The 22,050-nt window shown below is 44.9% G+C and overlaps 1 protein-coding gene across 2 annotated transcripts; it reads left to right on the forward strand.

Moving 5' to 3' along the window:
* The first annotated feature begins 391 nt into the window (after positions 1-391).
* Positions 392-19,496, forward strand: plekhn1 (pleckstrin homology domain containing, family N member 1). Of its 2 annotated transcripts, XM_036531923.1 has the most exons (16): positions 392-567; positions 2,779-2,869; positions 3,386-3,547; positions 5,126-5,206; positions 6,104-6,200; positions 8,686-8,825; positions 9,455-9,601; positions 10,797-10,877; positions 11,568-11,643; positions 11,820-11,965; positions 12,355-12,492; positions 14,307-14,558; positions 14,789-14,950; positions 15,491-15,676; positions 16,293-16,341; positions 18,449-19,496. In XM_036531923.1, exons 1-16 carry the CDS (start codon positions 494-496, stop codon positions 18,631-18,633), a joined length of 2,067 nt encoding a protein of 688 aa, XP_036387816.1. In that variant the 5' UTR covers positions 392-493; the 3' UTR covers positions 18,634-19,496. The 2 variants fall into 2 exon arrangements, with proteins under 2 accessions (XP_036387816.1, XP_036387817.1); XM_036531924.1 differs by lacking the exon at positions 16,293-16,341 and having other exon boundaries at positions 18,449-18,529.
* Positions 19,497-22,050: the final 2,554 nt, after the last annotated feature.

The following is a 22,050-nucleotide window of genomic DNA, read 5'->3' on the forward strand; positions in this document are numbered from 1 at the left end:
AAACACAGTAGGAGAAAAACAGAGAGAGACATACATTACCTACACAGTCAGAGAAAGAGAGAGACATACATTACACACACAGTCAGAGAAAGAGAGAGACATACATTACACACACAGACAGAGAAAGAGACACATTACACACAGTCAGAGAAAGAAAGAGACATACATTACACACAGTCAGAGAAAGAGACACATTACACACACAGTCAGAGAAAGAGAGAGACATACATTACACACACAGTCAGACAGAGGGAGGGAGAGAGACACACACACAGGCACATTCCCCACCTCCGGCTCAGGGCCCAGCCCCCTCCTGTGTGACACACCCACACATGCGGATCTAGTAGAGCTCTCTCACTGCCCTCTCCCTTCAGTATCTGCCTCACCTTATCAGAGAGCACACACTGCTGCCTGGATTACAGCAAGTCCTTTACAGAGAGGATACAGTGCGGGGCACGTTCGGAGCGAACGCTCACACACACGGCGTCTCAGCATGGGGAGCAGCATGTCATGCGTCCCTCATCACAACTTCAGGTTCTCCAGCAAGAGCTTCATCCGGCGGAACAGGTGGGCACGGCTGGGTCAGCTCTAACCATAAGTCTCTCTTTCTCTATCTCTTTCTGATCGGTTCTTAGGAGCCTGCATCTGGTTCTGCTCGCTGGCCCGTCTGCCTGAACCCGATCTGTTATTTCAGACTGGGTCGCAAAGCCCACAGGAACTCTTGGTATTCAACGGGCAGAGATGTGTGAGGTTAAGGGCGTAACTGCTGACTGTACGTGCACTGGGAGAGAGTCAGTGGGTCAGTATATCCCCAGCTCTGTACTTGGGTTAACCCCACGCTAGCCACTCAGTTGAAATTTGTCTGCTGTTTGCATGGGGTGTTGTAGGTCAGTTAGGTATCTTCTGTTAGGTCCTCAGGTTGTATGCATTTCTTATTGTGAATGCGGAGCACAGTACACAGTCTCTACGCCCACCCATTCTGACATGTACCAGCAGTTAGGCTACTCAACAAGTGTCCATCAATAAACCTTAGTTCTGCTGCTAATGTGACCTCACTCGAAAACCACCTGTACTTTATGTGCAATTTCACCTTTGGTTCCTTCCGGAAGGTTGATTTCAGTGAACAGTAACAGTTGTCTTTTGAAAACAGTTTTGTTCCTATCTTCCTATCTCATTTTATCAGCAAGGAAATAATAAAAGAAAATCTTGTCACACAGTTTTAAAATATGGCCACTTAAGACAGACTTTACAGGGCAATTTTAAGATTAGTAAATTACGAGGTGTTATAGCCTACATTTTTTTTTATAGGAGAAACAGATACAATTATGATTAACTTATAAAGTATTTAAGGTGGACCAAGCTAAATCAAGACCACATGCTCCTCCATAAGGTATCTCTGCGTCTGCTGGCAGGTACCCTGATTCATGTTGAGCGCCAGGGCAATGCTCTTGGGATGTTGCAGAAATACTGCGCAGGCGGACCGTAGTGCAGTGTATCGTTTGCCATCGCCACGCAGCGGAATGCGGCTCCTCTCTAGAGTTTCTCCGGAGGGGCCTTCCACCGGTTTAATGGGACGCTGCCGGCGAATCGCGCAGTCCCAGCGGGGCTATCAGCTTTCGTTCACCGTGCGGCACGCTCGACAGCGGAGCCAGACCTCACGCGGTCATGGGACGTGCGTTTTCAAATAAAAACAGAGAGCTAGAGATAACGGTACAAAGTTTAAGCAACCGCGAAAAGACAGCCAAAAAGTAATTATCGCGATCAGTAATTGTGGTCCCACAAGCAAGTCACAGACAAAATAATTATAGAACAGTAAATATCGGTGTTCTGCTTCCCGTGCACTATTGTCTTGACCATTTGTTTATGTTTCTGAAGATCCACTAACTACATTGTGCATCATTGAATTTTATTACAACTTCCCGTCGTTCTCAATATGAGTTGATCCTTTGTCTCTATGTTAATCACTTGCAAATTGAGTCACAAAGGGACGAAGACCTGACTGTCATGTTTGGCAAGCGCACCATTTCACGGGACCAGAAAGGAAGTCATTTATTTCAGCGACAACACTGATGATGATAAACAGAGGTCAAACGTTACAAAGGATGGCATTCAAGCATTATATTTGAATACTTACATCCTGCAGCTACATAACAGTGAATTGTATTGTTGTTCTCTGGCAAGGCAATAGATCATTACACTCGAACTACATGCTACCGCGCTCCAGGCAGATTACAATGCCCGTTCGGGTCAGTTAATACAATGCAAACTGGTTCTACAACTGGAACATGTCATAGTATGTAAATTTCAACCGCAACAGTGAAAACCATTGTGATGGATGCAAAACTGGCGGTAAAAATACCTGACAATACACAACCGACACAGATAACACAAAACCGTCAGGCCACTGAGGTAGTTAAGGCAAAGTCCAAACAACATTGTCAGCGATATTAGCCTGAGGCCAATGGAGAAACAACATTTCACAAAAAAATACAAAAGGCTAACTCTTGCCTTTGGGAACGAATTCAGCAATACCAGTGGTTTGCAGTTAGAAGGCCAAACATAACAGGTTTAAATAAAAAAAAAAACTGAGTAAGCATTATTATTATTTCATTAGAGACCATCTCTCTAATCTATCCTAGTCCAAGTGCAGTATGTAAAGATCATGTTTTTAGTGCCTGAGTTTGCAGATTGGTAAAAAAAATTTTTGTGAGTTTTCCTCCATAGAAGTTTCTTTCTTTCTTTCTTTCTTTGTTAACTCTTCCTCTGTTCTGTGAACAGCAGCCGTTTGTTCCGGAAGAAGAACCCGCAGGAGGGCCAAGTGAAGTCCAACAGCATCATCAACATCCTGTGTACTGTCACACCCCGGAAGGTAAGTGCTTCACATTAGGGCTGTGCACCTCCATTCATTTCACCTGCAAATGTTCTACGGCTGCCAAGACTGTTCTGAAGCACGTGCACACAGAAATACACAGTTTTTTCTCTGTATCCTCTTTTAAGACATACCTTTCATTCTGTAAAATACAGGTGATGGTCACAACGTTTTCATAGTATCTCTAAGGGAGTGATTATCAGTCTTATTTTTGTGGATCACATAATAACACAGTTGTCAATCCAATAAATTAATATATTGTAATTGGGTTTGATCTATTCCTTCATCATGTCCTAGTTTAAATTTGATACTCTCTCCAGTAGTGGTATAGTCAGGAGTTTGTCTTTTTTTATCACTTCTATGATCGCTTGTATCTTTCCTGTAAACTACTTGACCAGAATTTTACCCACTCAAGTATATGGGATATGGTCTGACCATCCAAAACCTTTATAGAGTGTAATGCTCTTAATCACGTGGGACTGCCTTCTGAAAATGCTGTTGATGTTTGCTTTTTAGGATATGTCACCAAAGGATCTCCAAACTATAGAAAACATAAAATGGGATCCGCCGTTTGCCTATGACCCCTCAGGAGGCTGGAAGAAGAGCAGCATCAATGTGAAGAACTACGGCAGGATGGTCCACAGCTCAAAAGTGCGCTTCCGGTTCCTGCACTGCCAGGTGAGGCTCCAGAGACAGACCGTGCCCCCCAAGGGTCAATTCTACACTGGTTCATCAATCTGTATGATAACTGGATGGGATATGGGTAATGGCATGAGCACGTCTGGATGAGATATAGATGAATGGATCTGTGAACATGCTGCAAAGAGCTGAACCTCATGAACACGCTACTGAGCTAATGACACTCCCTAAATGTCTAGATCAGTGGTTGCCAAAGTGTGGGTCATGACAGGGCTTGCAAGACACGAATGAAAAAGCCTTTTTATGGCTTCCGCAGATATTCAGATGAATTGAATTTTGTGTTGGCTAGATTGTGTGCTGTTATCAGCCAATGAGAGAACTACTGGGTGTTTATTGTTGAGTGTATTGTAATTTTACAATGCAATGCTGTATGCTACAGTTCATGCATAAAATAACACAATAAACAGCACACAAATATTCTTAAAATGTGACACATATTTTGACATAGTAAAAGTACAAATACTGTTGTCCTAGTTGGTGGACATATTAACATATATTGGGAATATTTTGATTATGGAGGGGCCACTGTATAGCCACTGAGTGATTAGGTGGGTTTGGAAGGTTCTGGAACCCCTACATGTTTAGTGTTACCCATAGCCTTTAAGGCACTTGAGATCACACTTGTTGCTATCTGCAATGATAGTATGATTATCACCATACATGAAGGCTGAGGTATCAGTTTACATCCACATTTTTTTTTGTATAACAGTAAACGGATGAGGTCCTGAAGACAAGAGAAAACACAGAGGGTGTTTGCAGCCATGAGAAAGTGCTGTTTTATCTCAACAGTAAATCAGTGGACCATTGGAAACGGAGCACAGGGGATCAAAGCCCTTGTCTGGACATGTGGGCCTGGCAGCGTTGCGAAACGTCCCTGTGCTCTGATCTGTGTGTGCTGGGGAGAGATAGGGAGAGAAAGGGAGAGGCACAAAGAGTTAGGGAGAGTGAGGGAGAGATGTGGATAGAGATAGAGAGAGAGGGAGGGAGGGAGAGACAGAGATAAAGACAGAAGCTTCTGTCTCTGATTTACCTACAGATACAATGTGGTCTGGAAGCCGGACTTTTTCAGCTGCCATATTTTGCACCTATTTCTGCAGGGACAGAAAAAAAAACTCAGTCACAATGTTGCAACACCTGGCAATACAGTTGGTACCATGAAAATAAAGAGGGAAGACAACAGGCTTTTGTTTTTTTATGAAGCTGTCTCCAAGTATCAAAAAGGGGAGTCTGGGTGTATTCACTAGCCTGGGCTGCTGCTGCCTTCTTCACTTAAGAATGTGTATACACCCCACCAACTACAGAGAATTGCTGCAGGCAGGTTCAGAACATCATGATAGAGTGCTGATCATGTGATGAATGTATTCCTGTGAACAACCCTCAAACTGAATTAATGCACACATACCCAGCACAGGTAATTCAGCCTGAAAGTAAAGCATTGGGACAAATGAGCCATGCCATTGTTGGGAATTACTGAGTTTCTATGACCCGCTCTTAGCTTCTGTCTCTCTCTAACTGAAACGCTATGGCTAACCCTCTCCGTTGCCTCTCTTCCCTCAGGATGTGCACGACTGCTTTTTGGACCTCTTCCAGACACACCTGCATTTCGTCTCCAACAACCCAGCTGGGCTGACCTATCAGGTGAGGGTTTGTTTGCGCAAGGCCATGCTTCCCCTCCTGGCCCTAAGCCTGGTTCCCAGTGGACACCGGCTGGTCATAGCCAGTAGCCCCCCCACAGTAGTTCCTCACCCAGTCAGTTAGGACTGGGGAGAAAGACGAAACCAGCAAGCTGCTGTTTTGTTATACCTGCTCCCGTATATCCCCTTTCCTCAGTTGACGGCCACTTCCTGAAAAGATAAGCTGCTATGCCGTTGAGTTTTGAATCGGTTGAATCACTTCGGGGCAGAAAAGTAAACACATCACGCACAATTCGCACCAGGCGACCCATGCCGATCTGTCAACGTCATGGACAGCTGACGAAGGCGAAGAGTCCATGTTTCACAGCACGTTCACGTACGGCTGTGTGGACTCACTTGTGACTGCTCGAGTCCTTTCGTTCCAGGCTGTGGAGAGGTCACGCATAATGCCATTGGGCATATCTCTACACCTCTCTGATGAGACATGTACAGTCATTAGCGAATGTTTTATTGCGTCTCGGGTGGCGATACGCTCAGGGAGGGGTGTGGCGGGCAAGCTAAGAGTGCCACTCCCACCCGACAGCACCTGTCATAAAAGGATCTCACCCCTCTGTGATGTCATAATTCACCAGCTGTGTTGTGCTGTGAATTAGAGTTTTACTTCTGTTGTTTTTTTACTGTTGTGACTAGGTGTAAACGATGTAAGCTAATGTTTGAATGAGGGAGGGACTCTTTAAACAGCTCAATGTAGCAGCCCTTGTACTAGGCATATGTCACGTGTCGAGCATGCTTGCAGGGGTCAACTGAAGTGAAAGGTAACACCGCACGGTGATGTCGTGCGTGAACACGCTGTGACTCAGCTCATAACCTTATTCGTGTGTCTGTTTTAACGGTCCCGCAGGGCACCCTCCCGCTGAAGGAGCTCACTATTTGCAACCTGCAGGGCAGCGGTGGCGACGGCGGCAACAACACTGAGGACTTTGCATTTCAAATAAACGGTGAGCGCGCCGCATATTAAAGAGGGGCTGGTGCCCCGTCGGTACGGGGCTGAAAGGAGAAGACAAACCAGATGAGGTCGTGTTACGCACCCCGGGCGCGCTGTCTCAACTTGCTCCACAGAGGAAGATTCCAGCCCGGGGCTGGAATGATGAATATGTCTTTTTACGAGGTCGATGTGATATCATGCAGCGTAACTACGAAACAAAACCAAACACACACTCAAAATACAAATATGTCCTCATCGCATATTCAAGATGCCCCCCTACAACCAAAACTATAAATAGTTTATGAACTGCGAACCCTCTTTACTCCCTGCTACAACGGCTGATGTATACCATTTTTCATGTTTTAAGCCCTTATTTCAAAATTGTTAAATGGACCTTTTAAAGCTACAGGTTTTTACAACTACCTTTTAAAGTTACATTCTTAAAATGGCAAGCATATACACCTGTGCTCAGAAACACTGGTTTTCAAATCATGTGCTCCAATGCTCAACTCAGCAGTCTGACTGACTTCTTACCAAACGAAAAAAGAGAAGAAAAAAATCCATTTTGCAGTATGTGGGTTGGTGTTACCTGCTAATGAATGTATAAAAAAGTGTGAGAAAACCCCAGCTGATCCCAGTGTTGACGATCTGGAAAATGATTTTGCATGAACAAACCTGAACGGATATCTCTGAACTGATCTATAAGTAAGTCGACAAGGTACTCATTGTACCCTTGCCAGTTTCCCTTGGCTGAGTGTGCATTTAGATAGAAAAGACGAGCCATTTACAACATGGTTAGGCATTCTGCCATTTCAAAAGGAGGCCAAGAACCAGCGCTTGGGCAGCCCCCGAACCCCTTCATTTGCCCTAAACCCGATGTAAGGAGCACCCCCATGTGGGATGGTGACAGCCAGCAGAAATGGGTGCACAAAGCTCTCCTTGTGCGCTGACAGGTGCAGTAGGAGTTGTTCAGCTGTTGGGCGAAGATGCCATTACCCGCTGCCGCAGAGCCACTCCGCATTCCCCTGACCTCCTCCTCCTCCTACAGTCTGCTCCCAAGATCTGTACCCGGTACTGCACTTCAGAATGTGTTCGTTTTCAGCCCCCAGAAAATGACAGCAAACAGAAAAATGCTAATATTCAACCACAAGGGCAGTATTCTGAGCACCCGTTGAATGTTTAAAAAGGATTTCTCACCTCTGTCTATCTCACTATACCAATCCGGTTGCAAGAGTTGAAAAAGCATTAATGTCAATATAAGTGCCCTCGTGTGAGGAGGGAGGTACAGTTTCTGACAGGAAGTGATTGTTTACAGCAAGTATGAGAAAACAGTGAGTCAAATATAGAATCAATATACGGATATCAAGAGCGCGGATGTCATTCAAGCACAGACGTGAGTAATCAATCGTGCTTAAATAACCGTGCTGATCGGGAATGACAAGTCACGAGAGCTGGAAAACCACTGAAAGGTTTCGGAAAAGTCATTCGATCAGCAGAACAACAAATTCTTGTCCCAATGAATTTATTTATTTCTCAATAATTCTACTAAGTTTGGTTTGTTTCGGAGGCCATTAGGAATAGTCTTTATAAACTGCTGTGTCCAAACACGTTTCTGCTCAGCGTAACTGTCCTCACATGACCGTGTGAATGCCCCACCATGCCTTTTAACACCTAGTATCTAAACTGTCAATCAGCACAGGAATGTAAAGAATACAGACCCTCACATACAGTACCCTGGACTGAAAACATACACAAGCTCAGTAGAAATTTCAATTAATGTTAATATTGCAACAACTAAAGTGGTTGCAAAATTTTACTCAAAATTTTAGTCAAACATATATTTTAAAATGTCCATAAGAGATGACCAGCCCTGGTTGCTCACAGACACGTTACTAGAAATGGCATACTTCAGGGATGGACTCAGATGTTATCTGGCCTGTTATCTTTGGTATGCAGGACTGGCTCTATATACCTAGTCTTTAACCTTCACCAGCATAGGCGGTCCTTTAGAGGGAGTGTTTGTTTATCCATGTGGTGTGGTGCAATGTGAGCTACATAGCTCTTTTTGCTGGAGGCCACAGAGAGAATCTAGCTCATAGCCTACAGAAATAGGCTTTCTCTGTGATTGAGTGAAAGTCTCTGGTATACACATCAGCCAGCACAACAAAAGCAAACAAAATCCATGAAATCTGCTAAAGTTGCATTCTAGCTGTACTAGAATATAATACGAATTGAATCCAAAAGGAAATTCCTCCAGGGGAATTTCCATCACAAATATTCCTCCATTTAAATATCATATGTGCCAGATCTTGATGCTCTCCTGCCCTACATATGCAATACAAAGCAACTTCAAACTCCTGCTACCCCATTCGTAGTTCATCTCAATTTAATACTAAACCCCCCTTGTACCAAGCAGCCGGGTTGTTTTTCTTGCGACATTGAGCTGAGCCGTGTCTCAGCTACACAAAGCCTTGACCCCATTTTCTCCACCTCCGCAGGCATCGGCCTGAACCCCATCATCGTGTACTGCTCCAGCCAGAAGGAGCTGGACACCTGGTTCAGCCTCCTCAAGGAGCACGTCGAAGCCAACGGGGGAACCGTGATCACGGCCGAGACCAGGACATACACCAGGCTAAAGGTAAGCCAGCCCTCTGCCTCCCACGCCCACCAGGACCCTTTACTTGTGTCACAGGAAGATCTGGATCAGGGCTTAACTCATACAGCAAAGAAACAACAACCCCCCCCCCCCCCCCCATTCACTAAAAAGCCTATTAACAGCTGTGTGATGATTAATGTCTCTCTGAGGGAGTGGTAGGAGGAAGCTCTGGGGCTTGTGGTTGGAGTGGCCACATCAAACAGTAGATAACATCCTGCCCGTACTGTGGATTATTGTAGCTGCACACGCCTAGAACAATGTTGCAATGCGTTGCAGAGCCTGATGAGACAGAGCGGAGGATGACTGGGCCTACTTTGTACTCCCCCACTCTGGAGTGGAGAGAAGGGGAATTTCAGATTTGAAAACAAACAGGGATCATGATGCGGTCGACTTTAAGTCGTAAAAATGACAGTCTAACTGCCAATCCCAGACCATAACCCCGGCGCTTGGCTGCAGCTGATCATCTTAATGGGAGCCAGAAACAGACCTCTGGCATAGTTTCAGCAATCGTGGGTCTCTTCTGTCACCCCCGGTTCGGGTTTGGGGTGTAGGCGAGAGTTTCGGGAATGTCCCGCTCCTTAATCTCGAGCCTTGACCGACTTTCTTCCCAGCACACAGAGGACAGCATCAAGGGCAGGGAGGATCTGAGGAATTCGGTGAAGAATGAGCCCATTTACGAGTGGGAAGGCTCACAGAGGGAGTCCCTGGGCCCCATCACCTACGTCACCAAAGTGAGGCTGCAGCACCTGCCATGCCAGGTAACACAACCCTGTCTGCTTCTCAGAAGTGTGTTTTATTGTGTGACGTCAAAACGCAGTCCTTGTCACTCAGACTATTAACCCTTGCAACTCAGCTCACACTGTGGCACTGACAGATGACCAGCTGTTAAAGGGGACAGTCCAATCCATACTGTTAATATTTATGGGAAGAGCACTCAGTGTATGCTGTACATCAGCAAACCGTGAGTTACTAACTGTGCCGAGGCTTGTGACTCTGACAAATGGTGGTTTTCCTGGAATGAGCAGGAATAGGCTGGTAAATCACAGTACACAGCTGTCCAGCTGTAACATACTGACTTCCGAGGATTGTGCAACCTAAGATCTGACAGGCATGATTGATGTAGCTACTGTACCTGGGTCAGATTTCAGGCTGCTCTCAGGTGGATAACTGTACTATACATATTTCTTTACAAAACCAAAAAACTATGTTCGCAGGTACACTGTTAGTATGAATAGAAATATCATAACACTTCAACACAGAGCAGACATTATGACAATAAAGGTGCTCTAATGAAAGGCAACTTCTTACAGAAAACTCTTTCTGCTTTTATAACATTTTTGTAGTGAACAAGGGAAACAAGGACAAAGCCCCGTCAGCATTAGAGCCTTCGTCAGCATGAGGGAACCAGCCTCATCATAAAAAGCTTTGTGGGACAATCTAGGCTGGCTAAAGTGGGTGAACCCACAGCCCTCGCGTTGGGCCGTGACTCACCTCTCCGCTAGAGCGGAGTGCGCTGTCTGGCTGAGCTGACACACCCTCAGTAATGGGAAACAGGCCGCTTGTCAGGGAATGAGGCTTCGCTTCTAAATGGCCTACGTGGCGAAATCTCGTGAAGAAAAACAAAGAGCTTCTCAACGGACAATGTTTTTTATTTTGTAAAGAAACAAAGGCATGTTGATTTATGAGCCTCGTGTAGCAATCGTTATGTGTCCGACGCCCTTGTCGGGTGTGTGCGTTCACGGTTACATTGGAGAACACAGACCAGAAAATTAGCAGGTATAGCTCAGCGACCTAAATGGCAGCATAGAGGCGTTCTTATCTGATTTCAACATACAGTGTAAACAACATAACTCCTGATCGTAATCTAGCTGTTGGCTATCAGCACAAAAATGGCAGACTGGATTCCCCACTACGGTGTTCCCCACTAAGTGTTAAAATGCTTTGTCTCTTCAGGAGCAGCACGACAGGCTGCTGGTGATGTACCCAGCCACACTCATTTTCCTCTCCGAGGAAAGAAACGGCCTCTTCTACAAGGTGATTCATTGTAACCCATCATAACCGAGCGCGTTTTGTAACACATTCATGGTGTGCCCTGGAACAGTCACTGCACTTCAGCTGAGGGGGAGAGGAGGGGACTCATTTGGAAAATGAGGGCGAGAGATGCCTCAGTTGCCCAACTGAGAGAATTTGGCCACAAAACCAGGGTTACCATCCCTCATTAGCATTTGGCCATGACTCCATCCAGGGTTACCATCCTTAATCTCTACAAGCAGTGGGATCTTAAATGCCCACAGGACCCTGGTTTGGCTTTGAAAGAAGGAACTTCTACAGCCCAGTGACCCAATTATTGCACAAGGACATAATAAAAAACATGGTTTTATTGTTATCATTATCATTATTTTGTCCAAATTGAAAAGAATTCACTTCTTACTTACCTATACCATTTCCTACAACAACCTGTGTGATGTAAGAAAACATTTAAAAGGCACAAAAATATGAGGGCTGTTTAGTTATTGATGAAACCCATTACTGTCCACAGCTGAAAGCAAGTTTTGACATGCACCAATGATGTTATTGACAACATCTCATCTGACAGGGTCATACTGAAATTTTTGTAATTAATTAACAGAAGGGGCTTTAAACATTTATGAAAACCAAAACCATTTCTAACAGCTGAACTGCTCTATGTTGAATTTAATGTAATGATAGTGTTTGTATTTATAGGGGAAACTTCCTCTCAACACTGTTAGTATAACGACACCATGCCAAGATGTGAAGCCCAACACATTCGTTATTGAAGGTAAATATTCAACTCTTTTGCCAACTGGACTGCCGATTTGTACGCTAAGATGCTAAAACAATCACTATATACTCCTCAAAACTCAGCTATGCTCTTAAGGGCGTACCTGAATAAAGAAAAGCAAGCAGTCATCAAGAAAATGGGTTGGAAGCTCACCACTGTGGCCTTGATTTCAGGGAAAATGATTAACCCCATTGTGGTGTCCTGCCTGGACGAGAACGAGTTTCATGACTGGATCCGCCATTTCAAGGCCACACCTGCAACAGTGCAGGTTCCCCCTCCTCCCGTCTATGACATCATCTATACACCAACAAAGAAAGAGGTGATGCACATGTAGGAACGCTGCACTTTGGCATTTGTCGGTTCAACCCTATTAGCCGACCACCGTCAGTCTTAATTCATAGGCTAACGTTAGAAAACTGCAAACTTTTATGAGAGTAGTAACAGTCAAATAATAATACTTTAACCACTATGTCAAAGATTCTGGGCACCAAAACATATTCCTTAGGCTTGGATTTTTTTAGGACATCACAATAACAGCAAGTTTGCTGCAACCAATGATCAACTGCTCAACTGCTGCAAAGTCAGTTGATCCTTGTCTCTGATTGGTTGGGTGTATATTGTTAAGAGTCAGATGAGTCAGTACATTAGTCTCTGATTGCTGAAACTGCAGCAGGAACATTAGCGTTCATAACCCCTGCCCTCCCTTAGGCTCCGGCGTTTGACAGATGGAGCGGACTCAGCAGCCAGGGACGGAAGCTCTCCCAAAACGGACGGGCCTCCTACGAGCTCCCGCTCCACAACCACATGGACAATATCCTGTCCCCAGGCTACACCGAACCCCTCTGTGTAAGTCTTATCGCTTGCAACGGTGTTTGTATACATGCTTGTGTAGACGACTCAGTGACTGCTGTATGATCAGTACCAGACAGCATTCTTCCGCAAGGATTTCATCACGCCCTCTGATGCCTGGCTGCCTTTATGGTGTTGTGCTCCAAATATTAATTACAGGACATTATGTTTGATTATAGGAAGCTGTTATCCAAACTCACTTACATAGCTTTCAAATGATGCACGTTATCAGTTTATACAGCTGGATATTTAGGTTAAGTGCCTTGCCCCACCTGGGAATTGAAGTGGAAACCTTTGGTTTACAAGCCCTGCTCCTTAACACTGCACCACACTGCTGCCCCGATGACTTTGTAATGCAAACATATTCTGCGTAATATTTCTCGTATCACAGAAAGAGAGCCTCTAGCAGTAATAAATGATCTCAAATATTTTCCTCTGTATCTAAATTACTGAAATTCTTCAAGAACATCTGACTACATCACTGCTGTGTTTATTTTGGTGGGACATTTTCCACCGTCCACGTGAACAGGGAAGGCAGCATAACATCTGCTGAGTGAATCATTAACAGCGGTTCAAACCTCACCCACTTTCCCTCTATAGTGTCTGCCCTGCTGTTGGCTTTAAAGCAAATGAGCTTATCAAGACTGCACTGCAGTCTACAGATGTACTGTACCCGGAGGAGAAAAACAAGACGGTCAGCTCAAGAAGTCCACTCAAATGGCACAGAAAGCACATGTCATCCATGCATAATGTCTCACAAACATTGAGCGGCATGTAGATACAGTATGCGCTAAAAAGCCAGGCAACAGTAAGAAAACTGTTGATCTCACATGGCATTCGATGCACTGGATGACACTGTGTTTTGGAAAAGATTAAGCAACCCTATAGTGTAACGACAAAGTCCAATTCATCTCTTATCTTTACTGTAAGAAGACACCACTCTCTGGCACGTGAAAATACTCAGCAGCAACGGGCGTGCCTGGAACGGGTACCAGGCAAAGCTGTCGCCTCAGGTGCCGGACGGGGTTCTACAGCAGGGTCACGTGATCCCGGGCCTCCTGCTCAGTCAGGCAAACCGCGGGCAGACTGCCCATCCAATTCATTTACAACGGACCGGGCAGGGAGCCCGCAGCGAGAACAGGGGGCCTTTGTTCCTCCATTGATTAAAGTAACTGCTGCGTCTCTTTCGATCACTCCCGACTGTTAGCACCAAAATGGAAATACAAGCAGGCGCCTCCCTCTGATGCTTCTCTGTGTCACCGTGCCTCCAGGCAGGAGTTTCGCATAAGTGCTGGTCAAGGGCCAGTTTTCCTGTTTAGATTATAATGATTAAGGTTGGAGCTGTGGTTGGGAAATCTGCTCCTAGATCAGCCGTTATAGGCAACTTCTGCCTCCATGTGTTGAGCTCAGTGAGGGCGGCTTGTTTCAGGCACCAGTGTAGTACTGTGTTTTTGCCACCTGGAAAAATATTACTGCTGTATCAAAATATGTTTTAAAAGAATATTCGCATAGACAAGAAAGTGTTATGTTGTATGAATCATACTTATATTTGCAACATGTTATAGAGCTTGTAGCTGTGGCAGCAGGTGTTTGTGTCTCTGCGATTTGTCTGGTAGCATGAGTTTATGGGTGGCATGTAACGACGCAGTACTGCATTCACACCTTATGTCATGTCCATCCGTTTTCACCCTTTTCAGCTCAGCCCTCTGCTTCTCTGTTGCCCTTCGGCTGTATGTAACGCCACCAATCTGTCACTGTCACTGTCACTCGTGTGTTGCTGGTTTAACGCTGCGCTGGCTCGTCCCCTGCAGTACATCTCCAGCCGCCCCACCTCCGCCGAGACGCAGCTGTCCGCTCGGCTCAGCAGCAGGAGCAACAGCGTCTCCTCCCGCGTGAGGCCCCCCCCCGAGCCCCGCCCCCCGTCCTCGCTCTGCTACCCGTCCCCCCAGCGCTACTCCTGCAACTCAGCCGACGGGCCGCTGTCGCCCGTCTACAACATGCCCTACTCCTCGGTGTACCAGGACGCCCCCGTCCAACCAGCGGAGAAGGCCCCCCTCATCAAGGTACTGAGAACCGGAGACTGCACACAGCTATGGCAGGGATGCCCCCTGGATGTGTCACTCAAATCACCCCATCCAGCCCCTTTCCTGTAACTGATCTCTCACCTTAATCCCAATCATGATACGCTCAATGAGAAACATGTCAGTACAGAACCGCTTGAAATACATGGCTGATGTTATGCTTCCTGAATAAAACAGTCACTGGGCCTGTCCTGCCCCTCCCCTGTGCTCAGTCCAACAGCTGGAGCACCCCCCAGACGGCCATGAAACACCAGCTCCCCGTCAGCCAGAGGTACTCGGACATGTGCGCGCTCCGCAAACCGCTGTCACCCCTCTACGACGACCCCTACACCCCTGGGGGGACCCTGTGGGAGGACAGTTATGTGCAGCCGGGGGTAAGTGCCGCATCTCCACCCCTTCTCTGATCCGAGGCCAAGGTTAAAGCACCCCAGAGTCAAGCCACGAAGGACTATGCTGCTATGCTTGGTCGCTTTGTGACTAATTAAGGACATGATGTTTTTAAAAACCCAGGGAGAGCATTTGGTTGGATGTGCCAAGTGTACATAGCTCAGTTTTGTGACAGCTACTTGATGTGTTTTTGGCAGCTCCACCTGTTCACATCCCATGTGCATATTCAAATACTCAAACTAATGCACTCGCCCATACATTTGAATAGCAACTGTAGGAAATTTGACATTCATTTCAAGTTCCCGTGAGACAAAACGTTCTGTGTAGAATGGTTGTTGGATGCACTGTAGGAAGCCTCCTTTAAAGAGGGTTGAAGCCTACAGTCTAGCGTACGTCTAGCCTACAGTGAGGTACAGCAGTTTTTGCTTGGATGCGCTAACCAGAGCAGAGCTGGTAACCTCCTAAGCAGGTCTTTTTTTATGACATGGTCATTAAATGACCTCTCTTACATGTTCTCCCCCTTACAGCAGGTGTCAGCACAGCACTGGGAGACGCCAACAGGCCCCCAGCTCCTGCCCTCTTCCTTCAGGCTGAGCACCCCTCCCCTGGGTAGGAAGTACAGGAACACCCCCGCTCCAAAGCAGGAAACGGAGAGGACAGAGGCTGTCGCCAAAGTGAACCTGCCCCCTACAGGACACAGCAGCATCACGCCGGTATGCACAGGACACACTATCCTCCTACAGCTCCCAGAATTGAGTATGGGCACATCGTACAGGGGTTCAATACGCGATTCATTTAGCTGACAGATGGCCTCATGCAGGGAGGCCTAAAGCATTATTACAAACAACAGCCGAACAAGCCACACATATATCCACTGTGTGCTGCTAAATATCCAAAATTGAACTGCTGATCGGCAACAGGCTTTATTATCAATAATAACAAAAATAATAATAGTGTAGTAAAAGTTATTATGCTTATTAAATATTGTTATTTTACAGAGGGCCATAACAGCAACCACTCACAGGGCAGAAATGCATGTGAAGGCATCTTTTTGTGCATAACACACGGATGCAGTCATGTAAAACACAAGCTCTAGCACAGACCGCAGAGTCCATCCAAACCTTGTAAAAATGCCACGGTGAGCTCTGAGCCCCCTGGCAGCAACTGTGTGTAACCGAGCCCCGACCAACCCAGCGACCGTGACCGCGCTCAGCCCCCTGCCACCGCGGAGCAGGACCCCCGGTCAGCGTGCAAGGGTGGCCAGAGCTATATTTAACCCCCATCAGACAGATTAAAAAACCCCCCTCTCTGTTTTCTCATTCCTTGCAGCCGATCCTCTCTTCACAAAGCCAGCGGATGTCGGCGGATTATTCACAAGGTGGGAATGTCCGGCACGCCGCGCTCTGCGCTCGGAGCACTTTCACAAAAAAACACCCGGCTTTCTGTTTGGTCTGCGGGCCGCGCGGGGCGAGCTTGCATTGCTGAGGCGCGCGGCCTGTCGGTGTGGGCTTTGCCTCTGACTGGGGCGTGACCGGGCGAGTGAAGGGCTCGTCTGAATTCTGCATTCTGTTCCCAGAGTGCAACGTTTCTGCCGAGCAGCAATACCTACAGTTACAAAGCTTTTCTTTTGGTTAATATAGGTCAGAGTAGATGTGATTATTTTGCTTGGGAAGCACAAAAACAATTGGGCATGGTCATTACTTACAACAGCCTAAATAATGATTCAGAAAATTTGCCAAAATAGTGCAGAACAGACTTCTTACATTCTCAAGTTGCACAGCAGAGATCTCTGTCTGGGGTGACATGCTTACATACCACCCATTCATACAGTGGGACATTTACTGAAAGACTTCATCTTAAGTACCTTGCCCAGGGGTATGACAGCTGTGCCTCACTAAGGGAATCAAACTTGCCACCCTCAGGTTGCAGGCCCAGTTTAATTTACGGGTACGACAGCAGGGTAAAGGACTAGTGAGGTATGGGGATAGAGGAATCTGAAATCAGTCTTTAGGCATATGAATTGCACCAACAGTCATGTAAATCTGTGCCTGTGCTCAATGAAGTTCAAACAAGTCATGTGTCACATTCACATTTATTCATCTGGCAGACGCAGACGCGCAGCAGATTCAACACAAGCTAAAGCAGTACAATAATAGAAGCGCTGAATGACCAAGTTTCAATAGTTGGCCAGACAGCTGTTGTTCCTCAGAGGATTGAACCTGTAGATAAGAACATTGGCCTTCGTTCCGTGCTGCGACCGCGCCCACCGTGCGATCGTTCCTCCGTGCGCAGCCGGTGTGTCCGAGGCGTGCCGCCCCCGACATCCGATTTCAGCCTGACCTTTCCCCTCCCGAGTCGAGGCACGCCCCGCCTCTGGGCCGATGGGGCGTAGTGCGGCCGGGTGCGGCGGCCACAGACAGACACAGGCGTGGGTGCAGGACCAGGCTTGGACAGGCTTTAAAGCAGAGACTCTTACTGCAGCATGCACAAAGACGCAGCGAGGCCAACAGGCTAATCGCTGCGCTGAATGTAAGAGTGCAATAACACAAGGGCATTTATTACATTCTTAAGGGTTATACATGTAGGTCTGATATACAGACAACAGCTGGGACTCGACCAGTCACATATTATTCCCACATGTGTACATGTATGTAAGAAAACACATGGAAACTTAACAGATGCCAGTATACATTTGTTCAGTCACATAGCACTAATAACCCACCCCATGTTAACATACGATAGTCAAAATATGAAGACTAAATACACTTTAGATTCATTGCATAGCACCATTTTCATATACTGTGCATAACTGCAAGGTGACAGTTTAGAATGTAGTGTGGTCAAAAATATATAGAAAGTAAGGTTAGGAAAGAGGTTCAGATGATATACTTTGCAATGTAAGTTGTATATTGGGACATTTTGAAATGTGTCGCTCATATTTGCCTTTGATATTTTACCATATATTTACATACATTACTTCCTCATACAGGCCCACACAGACTAATTAACTAAATTCTAACTAAATTCAAACTAAATTCACAAACTAACTGGTACAGAGCTGGTCAGAGGGAGAGGTGCATGCACTTTTAGAGAACTTGTTTTTGTCCATGCAATTGTAAAATGTTTGAGAATGCTTTTCATATCTTGTAGAATTTGCTGAAAGCTGTTATCATGTACTTCAGTAGTCAAACATGCATGAGCAAATGCCTAGTTTATTTTTCTGTTACACTGTAATAATTCTTTAACAAAGCTGACTTGATTTGCTTGTTTGTCATGTTGTTGCTTGCATGAAGTGTTAAATGGCCAGATCTTTCGATAAGAGTGAGGCCACTTGTGGAACATACAGGAGTTAACACCATTGTACTGACAAATAACGGTATGACAGAATTTGGGCTGGGTTGAAAAATGCCAGCCTACTACATTTCAAACAGCATACTGCAGGCACTTCAGGCTAACAGCTGGGAATCCTCTTCTCATCCCTACAGAACAACTCACGCACCTAAACCCCACGAAGCCGGACGACCAGGCAGTGGACTACGACAACATCTGGGACGTCCGCTGCGACACGAGCATGTTGCCGGCCACATCGGGGTTTTCACCACGCCGGACGCTGGCGAACGCGGGCAGGGGAGACCTTACTCGCGTGTCGGCACAGAAGAGCTGGCTGTAAAGGACAACAGAAACTCGCAGCTGTAGCATCTGGCGCGGCGCATCGTTTCCCGCTTATAAAACTGGATCACACTGAAGCGATGTCTTGTTGAACGGTAAAAAGGGTGATGTCTTGACTCTGGGATTTGCACGTAGCTTTGCTGTAACTGCTGTATCTCAGTGTGCCTCTCTCTTAGATGTGAGAGGAAGAGAGCACACCACATCTTACTTTGCAAGCCTGACCTCTCACTTTCCCCTCTCCATGGAGCCACTGCACGCCGAACCATTTTCCTGGTACTCTGCCGCCCCCACATGGTGAACGGTAGAAAGTGTCAGCTCCGGGACGCTTTTCAAAGCCAGACCGGATAAACATGATCTGTGCTTGCGGTTTACATACAATCATTCAAACCAAGCACTTATTTAGATCTACGGATAGTAAATTTAATAGTACCGCAATACACAATATAGATCTCTTCACAGTTTACTTCAGTATAAGCATGTCAGGTGGATACATTTGAAAATGTGAATTATGACTAAAAATGTATTTTCATAAAAATTGTTGTGAAAGTAGGATTAGTCCCCTGCCTTGAAGTACAAAAGAGGTAAACTGCATCCACCCTGTTTCAAATGATCTTTTTTGAAATATTTTCATGTGTAGAGATCACAGGGTTCTCTTCCTTAAAGTGTGCATTTGCACTGAGGCAACATGAAGGGCCCTTTAGGACTGGGACACCCCTTTGGTGGTGGCCGCCATGTCTGTTCCAGGAGGGCTAGGGAGTATGGAATACAAATGTAGCATAAGAGATTTCTGAGAGATTCAGGAGCAGTGCAACAGTATATTAAGTCATGAAGAGTTTGCAGTCATTACAGGAGAGTAGTCTCTCTGTCTATCTGTACATCTATAACATTGAAATGATTAGCGCTCTCCAGGTATGGAAGAGACATAGTCATTGTAGATATGGACATTACATTAATTGTAGCATCGTGTTACACTATACTGTACCATATGTAAATATGTTTTGGAGCGTTTTTTTTTTGTTGCTTTATATTGTTTTTATTCTATTTCTTACGTTTTTTTTCCATCCAAAAAACATTCATTTTCTTTTTATTTATTAACCGAGTGTAGGAGGAGAAGAGTGGATATTTTCTCAATGAAACAATGTTAAACAATAAAGTGAAGAGAACTGAAGTTGTACTAGTATTGTATTTCTATACTAGCACATTTTAATGGCAAGCATAAAATTTCTGCTGTAAGCCCCCTACTTTATTCCAAAACACAGAAAAAGTTAAATTTGTATTATTTATTAAGTTGTTAACTGCTTGGGTGACTGTACTGTATATATATATATATTGTTCTTCTGAGAGTAGTTTGTGTTACTGTATTTATGTAAATATGAAAATAAAAATAAAGTAAAAATTTGCATGTGACTGTGTCAGTATTTTTAAGTGGAACTACATTTAATCTCATACTGCTTTCTTCAGTGGCCTCATTAAAATTACTTACGATTGCATTACTTTTTGGCATATGGTAAAATGGTAGACACACTATTCTGTCAAAGCATAGATAGAGTCATTTACAATCCTCTAATAAATATACAACAAAAATGCTATTAACTGAAATGATAGTGTAGTGTGTGTAGTGTAATTGGAGATGTGGTGTACAGTGTAACTGCTATGGTACTGTGTCCTTAAGTATCTATTTTGAATTAGCATTACATTTTTTCTATTCTCACAGTTCATCTAGAGTGTCCTAGAATGAATGTTCCATGGACTGCCACACATAATATGAGTCACCTTTTCTTCATATAAGCTCAGACTGTTTGTTTGAGCTAGTGGAGTTTTTTGGATTGAAAATCTGTGTATGACAGAGCGTGTGGAAAATGTTCAGTGTGAACAAGAGGATTCTGGGGTATGTGTATGGGAGCTCCTGAGAGTTGAAGATCTCGTGTGCCTCTACATTCCTCACAGCAGTGATTCATGAGAGTACAGTACACCCTCTGCTTTAAATAGCAGGTGGCTTATAAATGTGATATGGCCTTACAATAATCATTCAAAAGAGTGACGGTCCTCAGATGTTTTGCATGATCTTATACTGCCCTCTACTGGTGGAAGGTCTGAGCTAGTCTGGTGCCTCAATGGCTCCTATCAACATTTAAACACAGCCTATTCAAATAAATACTGGAAAGAAAATGAGAAAAAAAGGTTTTTATTGCACAAATTTTTAAAAAGAAATTCAAGTTCAGTTACAGCTACACAGTCTCAATTCATAAATATCCTTACACACTTCTTTTCAATTCTTACAACAAATTCTGACTGAGCAATACATTAACAGCTGACTGCTTACAAAGGCCACAGCTTGCAAAACAGCTAACTTTTCTCACCTTGTAAATAAGAGATTTCTGTTGCTAAAAATCCTTCTGACAACTACAAGAGTCTTTCTCCTACTCACAAAAGACAATGTTCACATGCAGGGGCACCGGTAGGAATTTTGGGGTCCCTGAAGGGTTAATGCACTGGGCCCCTATATACAGTATATAATAAAAATATATGATAGAATCGTTGAGGGCCCCTGTCTGCTTGGGGCCCTTGGAATCATCCCAACCCCCCCCCCCCCCCCCCCCTTATGGCACCCCTGTTCACATGACTACAGAATCCCTGCTGACACAAACAACTTTTTGCTGTCATAACACCTCCACTTCACTGACATTTCACATTGTACAACATACCTGAACACACACCACCAGATACCCCTTACAAAAATGTATGACAGTGCCTTTTGCTTTGTACAAAGTCACATCACAGCACATTTGTATAACAAGTCTGGGTTTTGGCTAAACAACATCAGTTCAGCTACGGATTTTTGTTGAAAAGAAAAGAAGCTACAAAAATAACAAGGTGTCACTCTGATTTGTTGACCACACAATAAATGATCAGCAACATTTTTCAAAAATGTTCACAAGAAAAAAATACTGTAATGTAATATCAACCGGCTTTCCATTTTATGCACAGCAAGTGAGACCTAGAAGTAAACACAGCCAACAGAAGTTGCACCATGGTCCACAGATACAACCACTTCCAAAAAATTCATAGGGCAATTTTTGTCATTTTGCCACAAAGAGGAAATCCTATGCCTTTAAAGACAAATGCATGTATTCAAAAGAGGACTACGTAGATAACTGATCCTTTGAAAAGCCTCGCCCACACACAGTGATCCTCCAATCAGTGCTTAGCAATGATGACTAACCACTATAAACATCCCCTGAAGATTCCCTTCAGAAAAAGTTGCAGAAAGGGAAATATGTGAATTAGGTAGCCAAGTGTAACTTCTCATCATCAGAAGAAATGGAGAAAAGGTGTGCAAAAGGGACTCAAGGTATTCTGATTCCTGGTAAGTCACTCAATTAGATAATTTGCACCATGTTAACATCAGAGTACGTGG

Source organism: Megalops cyprinoides, chromosome 6 (assembly GCF_013368585.1).
Source record: "Megalops cyprinoides isolate fMegCyp1 chromosome 6, fMegCyp1.pri, whole genome shotgun sequence".
Classification (NCBI taxonomy): domain Eukaryota; kingdom Metazoa; phylum Chordata; class Actinopteri; order Elopiformes; family Megalopidae; genus Megalops; species Megalops cyprinoides.